Consider the following 8,525-nt stretch of genomic DNA (forward strand, 5'->3'; position numbering starts at 1 on the left):
CCCTGTCTATCCTGAGATTGACTGATTGATTTTTGTTTTTTACATTGATTTATTTGAGAGTGAGAGAGAGAGGTTGAGAGTGGAGGAGTTGAGAGAGAGAGAGAATATGAATGAATCCCAAGCAGGCTCCAAACTTAGCCCTATGCGGGGCTCAATCCCATGAACCGTGAGATCATGACTTGAGCTAAAATCAAGAGTTAGACGCTTCACTGGTGAGCCACCCAGGCACCCCAATTTATTTATTTGTATTTTTAATGGTAGGATCATATGCTAGGACTGTGCTTAGCCTTTCAAAACTGCCAACTTTTTTCCAAAGCAATTCTGTTTTAGAATTAGCAGCTGTGGGTACTCCATATCCTTGCCAGTACTTGGTATAGTCTTTTTTTTTTTCTTTCCAAATTTTTATTTAAATTCTAGTCAGTTAACATACGCTGCAATTTTGCTTTCAGAGGTAGAGTAGAATTCAGTGATTCATCACACACAGTACCCAGTGCTCATCACAAGTGCCCTCCTTAATGCCCATCACCCATCTAACCCTCACCCCCCGCCCCCCCACTTCCCTCCTCCAACCTCAGTTTGTTCTCTATCTTCGAGAGTCTCTTGGGTGGCTCAGTCAGTTAAGCACCCGACCCTCGATCTCAGCTCAGGTCTTGATCTCAGTGTCATGAGTTCAGGCCCCATGTTGGGCTCTGTGCTGGGGATGGAGCCTCCTTAAAAAAGAAGAGTCTCTAATGGTTCGTTTCCCTCTCTTCCCCCACCCCCACCAGGTACTCATCTGTTTTGTTTCTTAAATTCTACATGTGAGTGAAATCGTATGATATTTGTCTTTCTCTGATTGACTTCATTCGCTTAGCATAATACTCTCTAGCTCCATTCATGTCATTGCAAATGGCAAGATTTCATTCTTTTTGATGGCTGAGTAATATTCCTGTGTGTGTGTGTGTGTGTGTGTGTGTGTGTGTGTGTGTGTGTGTGTCTACACCACATCTTCTTTATCCATTCGTCAGTCGGTGGACATTTGGCCTCTCTCCATAGTTTGGCTATTGTACCCTGAGTTTTAGAGACACAGTTTGTCGGTGTTTCCTATACCCACTGTGACAGTAGAGTTCTCCTACCCGTCTTCAACCATGAACATTATGGTTGCTCATGACTTGGTCCTGGACCTCCTTCCCCTTAGAAGTAGGGGTTGAGCTCACCCAAACCATGGCTGCAATGGCCACCTCACTAGAAAACCAAGTCTTCTGCCCTCCTGACTCCTCCCCTCAACCTGGCCGACACCAAACTCAGGATGTCCTCCTAGGCATCCTCTTGACATAGGACCTTTGCACCTCCCGTTCTCTGCCTGGAATGTCCTCTCCCCTCTTCACCTTGTCACAGCTCCGTCTTACTGGCTGTCCTCAGGGGCGCCTTCTCTGATGGTCCTGACCAGAGCTCAGACCCCACTTGGAGTGCCTCTGAGCACCTGCTCCTTTTCTTTCTTGCACAGTTGAAGCGTGACATCTGCTCGTGTGATCATTCCACTGGGAACACCCTGGTCCCCAGTTGGTGACAACTTAATCACCATCGCCCAGAGCCTGGCACAGAGTAGGTGCCCAATCAGTCCTTTCTGAGAGGAGTGCCTGAAGCCAATCTCCAGTTTATGATCTCCTGGGGGTGAGGACCTTTTCTAGAAGGTCTAGGCAGGGCGAGGCCTATCGGACAGTCTCAGATTGCTGCCTATTCATTCTTCTGATCTTTGTGGCTCAGAGATCTTCACTGGGTGATGGCATCAAGTCTTAACCATCTGATTTGAGTATGAGGGTGGGGAGTTTGGGGTGTGAGTAGCAGAAGGAGCCGCAGGCAAAGTGAAGTCCTCCTGGGTCCCCTCTGCCTTGGTCTCTTTCCCTCCACTGAGGGGCGGCACCTTAGGAGCTGCCTAGCTTGGGAGGTGAGGTAGTTTTCATTTTTAAACGCAAGGTGCATGTTCGCGTGTGAAGAGTTTTTTTGGTGGATGGTTTATGTGAAAACCTTTATATGCTGTTCATGTAAGAAATCAAGCAGTTAACGTAAAAGAGTAAAAACATACACACTCTGGATTGTTCCAGAGGGTACAGCGTGTAAGGTATGGTGGGCAGGATAGTGGCCCCCTGGACCTGTGAGCATGTGACCTTTCATGGCCAAAGGGACTTTGCCAATGTCATTCAGCTCATGATTTCAAGGTGAGGAGACTGCCCTGGATTAGTCAGGTGGCTCCGATGTTATCATCACAAGACCCATTGAAAGAGAGGAGACTGAACCTGAGACATACACGAGGGCTCCGCTGCTGGCTTGGAGAGGGAGAGACAGCATGCAGGGGGCATCTAGAAACTGGAAACATCCAAAGAAACAGCCTCCCGGCGGGGGGGCGGGGGGGGAACCTGGCCCTGCTGATGTCTTGATTGGAAGCCCGTGGGACCTGCTCTGGGTGCCTGAACAGAACGATCGTGAATTTATGGTGATCGCTTTCGGCAGTAGGCAATGGCCAGTGCAGACAGGTGCACCCCGTAAGCCTGGGGGACACATTCCTGTCCCGCCTTCCCGTCCCCCGGAGGCTGTGGAGGCGGGACAGGGGCTGCCTGCCTGCTGGGTGTCGGGGGAGCATCTCAAGGCTCCAGCTTATTACCTTCTGCTAAATCTGACGGCTGCAGGGCTTGGTCGGGTCAGCTCTGCCCCCTCGGTGTGGTTTTCCTCGGTTATTTTTCCCTCTAGTAACACTGAATTATTTTTTTTTTTGTCACATGACTGTGGGTTCGAGAATTTGGGAGAAGTTATAGAGAAATGTTTATCACATTTTGAAAACTGCCGGAAGAATAAAGATAATATTGTAGACTACAGTTTTATTTTTTTTTTAATTTTTTACTTTTTCAATGTTTACATATTTTTGAGAAAGAGAGTGCGAGTTGGGGAGGGGCAGAGAGAGAGAGGGGACAGAGGATCTGAAGCGGGATCTGCACTGACAGCACGGAGCCCGACGTGGGACTCGAACTCACGAAGTGTGAGATCGTGACCTGAGCCAAAGTCGGACGCTCAGCCAACTGAGCGTCCCGGGCCCCCTGTAGACTCCAGTTTTAAATGCCTAGGACGGACTGGCTGCTGGCTTTGTCGATTTGCAGCTAAGAGTTTGGATTCCAGGGTCACACCGAGCAGTTTTGTTATTTGACTGTTTGTGCCTCAGCTTCCTCCTCTGTGCCTCAGCTTCCTCCTCTGTGGGTGGGGCCCCAGGACGGTGCCTTGTTGGTGGGTGGGGGGGATCATGCATACAGAGTAGCATCATGGGCATGGGGGAGCGTTAGGCAGGGTTCTTCTCCAGAGCCTCACGTGGACTCTCACACTGGGCTGGCACCATCTCCTTTTCTTTCTAGATCTCGGTAGAGGGCTCGGTGAGTGAGGGCTCGAGCTGGAAAAGGCCCGCAGGGGACTGGATGCCACCAGAAGCCATCTCAGACCTCACGTTACTAAACCTAGTGACAGGGCTACGGCGGCTGAGTGCACCTTTGCGGCGGCCCTTGGCACCGTGCGAGGGTCCAGGTCCGTCAGGAACGTGGGTTTCACTGTTTATATGAATGAAGACCATCAAGGTTGATGTAGGGAGTTCTTGGTTTTTCTTTCTTTCTTTTTTTTTTTTTAACGTATTCATTTTTGAGAGAGAGAGACAGAGTGTGAATGAGGGAGGGGCAGAGAGAGAGAGGGAGACACAGAATCGGAATCCGACTCCAGGCTCTGAGCTGTCAGCCCACAGCCCGTTGCGGGGCTTGAACCCATGAAATGTGAGATCCTGACCTGAGCCGACGAACTCAGACACTTAACCGACTGAGCCACCCAGGCACCTCGGGAGTTCTTCTTATAAATACATTTACTCAGCTGAAAGGTCTGAAGCTGTCCCTTCTAATTTGTGGGGTTCAAATGCCCTTTTTCTTTTGACATGATGGACACAGGATTCGGTTTATAGCTTGGTTGATTCTCGTTATTCACGGTGTTTATGTTTCAGAAAGTCATTCAGGCTTTGTGCCAACCCCGAGTTAGCAGGTANGCCTCTGGTCATCTTTTACTTTGTGGTAAAGATATATTTTGGTTTCCAGACACCGTGTTTAATATACATTGTTGATTCATTAACATTGAACTCATGACCAACAGCACTGCAACTCACAAGCTTCCTGTTGTCAGGAGACCGGACAGCATGCGTGCATTTTGCTTGGGGGCCAGATAGTGATGTCATGAACCAAAGGCTCCAATACAGAAAGCAAAGCACTAAATAGACCGTGAAAAGGACCCGTGTGTACAGTATGAGCTGAGAGAGGAAGCAGCATTGCCTTGTTTGAGCTCAGCTGGGGAAGCCGTGTGAGGTGACGCAGGTGATTGGCCATCCCACCCCTGTCCATCAGTGACCGCTGTGATGCTGTGAGTATTGACTTTTGAGATTATAAATTTTAGGAAGTAGGAGAATTTGCAAATACAGAAACCACAAATAGTAAGGATCGAATGTACGTAGGTGTGTGTGTGTGTGTGTTCAGTGTCCTTCTGACATGGTGGAGGTGGTGTTAGGTATATAGCGTAGGGACGCCTGGGGGACTCAGTTGGTTAAGTGTCCGACTTTGGCTTGGGTCATGATCTCGCAGTCTGTGAGTTCAAGCCCCACGTCGGGCTCTGTGCTGACAGCTCGGAGCCTGGAGCCTGTTTCGGGTTCTGTGTCTCCCTCTCTCTGCCCCTCCCCTGCTCACTCTCTGTCTCTCTCTGTCTCTCAAAAAAGCGCATTAGGTACACCATGTATAGGGGTTGTTTGGGGGCAGGAAGGAGGAGGAGGTTGTGCTGATCGGTGACACCCATGGACCCCAGCCCCTCCCCTCTCCATGGTGGAGAGGAGGGCTGTGTAAACAGCTCTTTGCTCTCTTGGATATGAACAGTCAGAACAAGCCTTGGCAACGGCCCATTGGAAAGTGCCCTCTGTGTTCTCTGCCAGCCAGCCCAGCTGCCCTGGTGCCATCCATTTCCTGTTACGGAGTCCTTGCCCAGGACCCGGTCAGGCGCCCCCAGAGGCGGTGACACCAAGGGGTGTGGACTCACATACCCGGGCAGGGACGCTCAAGGGTAGGGGTGGATAGGGGAGCCATGCTTTCTGGGGTGGGAATGGGGGGCTTTCCTGAGAAAGGCCAGTGCCTGGAGGCCTGTGTGCCAGTCCCAAGGAAAGTGCGTGGCCATTTGACCTTGACCTAAGGCACTCATGCAACAAGTCGAAAGGGAGAGTTAAGGCACCCATCAATCCATCCTTGGACTTGTGGTGGTTACTCCTCAGAATAGAACTTTCCTTTAGAGTCGTTACGCAGACACAAATGACGAAGGTCCCGAATGAGCTCTGGCCGTATTTTGGGGCTGCCTTTTGGGAATGGATGTGGCGTGTTGTCCAGAATTTGGCTTAATTTCCAAAGAGAAAGACTATTTGTGATGTTCTTATCAAGGACTCTCACCTAAAGAGTTAGATGCTGACGTCTGTTTTCTTTCATTTGTGTGGTTTGGAAGGACTGACGGAGAAATGTCGCCAGAGATCACTTTGGGTGGCTCGGGGCCAGAGACTGAAAGCTAGCAATTATTTTCATGGTTCTTCCTGTTTGTGCCAAGTGATACTTGCTTTGTCTTCATAGTAGGGAAGGGAGTTTCCATTGAGACTACGTTTACATGAAGAAACAGAACTCACTTAAAAAAAAAACAACAGGTATGAACTCAAAGTTCATGAGGTTTATAGATGTGCCCCCAGTCATGTCTGACATTTAGGAGTCGGCCACCTGTGCTAAAATATTGCTTTGAGTCTAAAAATATAATATCGCTTTAAGGGGGAAGGAGATGGGATAATCTGATTTTGCTAATAGATTAAACTTTTTTGGGGCACGTTATCCATGAAAAACATTTCTCTTTTTAAAACCATGATTTTTAAACAATGGCTGCTTTACCACGTTGATGGGGGATCTTAATGTTGCTTTTCCCATTGTATGAACAGTTTGAGGGGATTATGGGAGAGGCAGTTGGAAGGGGCCCCCGGAAAGAGAGGCTCCCTGTGGGGAGGGAAGGGTGGCCGGATGCCCTTGTCACCACGGTGAGAGCTCTGTGGCGTGTGCTGGATGCCAGGATGCCAGGAGGAGGAGGCAGTTGGCTGGCCTCCCCGAGGACTGCGCTCTCCCCAAACAACAGGACCTCTCCGCTCTCCGCCCGGCCATCTGCTGTGACACACAGGATGGACCTCAGGAGTTCTCAGCCTCAGCCCTGCGGGGGGGGGCGGGGGGGGCTTGCTAATCTCTGCTGTGGGGGCGCCCTGCCCATGCAGGGTGTGTAACAGCAGCCCTGGCCGTGCCCACTGGATGCCAGTGGTGCCCTCCACCTGGTAGTGACAGCTAAAAACGTCCCCAGACTTACCAAGTGTCCCTGTGTGCTGGGAGAGGGGGGTTGGGGAGTGGGGGGGAGGCAGGGAGTGCGCAAATCACACCTGTTAGGAGCCACTGGACTCATAGAGTGAGTATTCACTATGCCTGGCCGGGTCCCTTATTGTCCCTTCAGGGGCTGACTCATTCTCTCCCTCTTCTCTCTGAAGAAAAACCTGTTAGGCAAGAAGTTCATGTTTGGACCTTCCTTCTTCACTGTGAGCTCAGCTCTCTGACACGGTGACCGCGAAGCCTTGAGAGGTTGGAGGAGAGCACTTGGGAAGCGTTAGGGGCCCAGGTGTATCCCTTCACAGATTCCTGTGTCCCCCTCGACCCCTCAACCCCCGGTGCCTCAGGCTGGGACTCCTCCTTGTGGAGATAGAGCCTTAAAAAGAATCAGTACGTGAAAGCGAGGCCCTTAGGGAGGGCCCTGGGCTCCTTCTGAGACGCGGAGGTCAGGACGCACAGAGAGGCCAGCGGGTGAGAGGAAAAGACCGCTGGAGGACACAGGGCCGGTGAGCCGAGGAGAGGGGCCCCAGAAGTAACCACACCTGCCCTACCTTGATCTTGGACTTCGAGCCTCCAGAACTTCGAGAAAATACATTTCTATTGATTTAAGCCACGTAGCCTGTGGTATTTTATGATGGCCGCCCAGGCGAACTCATATAGGAGGCACCTCTTTATTTTTTTAGTTATTTATTTTTTTAAATGTTTTATTCATTTCTGAGAGAGAGAGACAGCGTGAGTAGGAGAGGGTCAGAGAGAGGGAGACACAGAATCCAAATCAGGCTCCAGGCTCTGAGCTGTCAGCACAGAGCCTGACGCGGGGCTTGAACCCATGAACCGAGAGACCATGCCCTGAGCCGAAGTCAGGCGCTTAACTGACTGAGCCACCGAGGTGCCCCAATAAGCCTTCGCTTTAAATTGATGATGAGTTTTTAGGAATTTTCTTTAGAGAGAGTCGAGCCTCAAGAGCTCTCTGTAAACACATTGCAAAGTCAAGTGGACCTGAGCTAACTGCACCCACCCCTCCCCCCGCCCCCAGGTAACCTCAAGCACATACCATGTGCTCTGTGAAGTNTTTAGCTTGAGAGAGTTCCCTGGAGTCGCATACCCATGTTGTGCCTTGTATGGTTTGTTGCTGGTTCATGTCACTTGGATCGTGCAAGATTAATGCGATGAGAATTCTAATAGTCGCTCCCCACTACTGCGCGCTGATCAGGTGGCCAGCACTATTCTAGAGTTTTAAGTGGATTTCCTGTTTCTCCTGACAGCCCTAGTTTATAGAGGAGGAGACTGAGGAACGGAGCGTCTTTTTCTTTTTAGAACGGTATCGGTTTAGAATGACAAAGACTTCCTTTCCATTTTTTAAAAGGCTCATTTTAATTTGAACTAGCGTCAGCAAGTTGCACTTTGTGACCTGTCTTGATGACTTCTACCCTTTGACTTTGTCATATCTATTCAGGGCAGGCGGAGTTTCGTTGAGGGGGAAAGGATTGAAGGTTTGTGAGACTTAGTAATTTGGAGAGGAGTATGTGTGAATTCCACTGTTACTTGTGAAGGCCGATTGTTTGCAGAAATGATGTGACAGAGAGGAAGATTCTAGAAACTTCACATCACCGGAATAGCTGTGAATTCTTCAGAAACATAGTGTCTGTTTTCAGAGTTACATGTTTATTCTCATTTTCTTTTTTCTCTTTAATGTTTATTTATTTATTTGGAGGGGGGAGGGGGAGAGGGAGAGAGAGAATCCCAAGCAGGCCATTAGCACTTGGTATTGTCAGTGCAGAGCCTTAAGCGGGGGCTTGATCCCACCAACTGGGAGATCGTGACCTGAGCCAAAGTCAAGAGTCAGATGTTCAACCGATGGAGCTACCCAGGCGCCCCTCCGATTTTCTTTCTTACCCTCTCTATGTGAGACCTGTTCATGCTCATGGTGAGAGAGTGCAGAGTATCCCTTTCCAGAATGTCTACACTCATCCTGTAAAAGGAAATAATCTGATTCTGAATGCTTTTTAAAGCTTTTGTATAGTCAGTCCCCATAAAAGTCCAAATATAAAACTGGAGACCTTTCTCCCCCCCCCCCCCACACCAATCCCC

General features: G+C 49.8%; 1 protein-coding gene across 1 annotated transcript in view; it reads left to right on the forward strand.

Moving 5' to 3' along the window:
- The first annotated feature begins 4,396 nt into the window (after nt 1-4,396).
- The window catches only part of ATP9A (ATPase phospholipid transporting 9A), a 115,060-nt gene continuing 110,931 nt past the window's right edge, over nt 4,397-8,525 (forward strand). The window contains exon 1 of the mRNA XM_077778378.1: nt 4,397-4,416. Within this exon, the coding sequence (XP_077634504.1) occupies nt 4,412-4,416 (5 nt within the window). The 5' untranslated portion in view covers nt 4,397-4,411. The remainder of the gene's footprint in view (nt 4,417-8,525) is intronic.

This window comes from Crocuta crocuta, unplaced genomic scaffold, assembly GCF_008692635.1.
Source record: "Crocuta crocuta isolate KB4526 unplaced genomic scaffold, BGI_CrCroc_1.0 scaffold27, whole genome shotgun sequence".
In the NCBI taxonomy this organism is placed as follows: domain Eukaryota; kingdom Metazoa; phylum Chordata; class Mammalia; order Carnivora; family Hyaenidae; genus Crocuta; species Crocuta crocuta.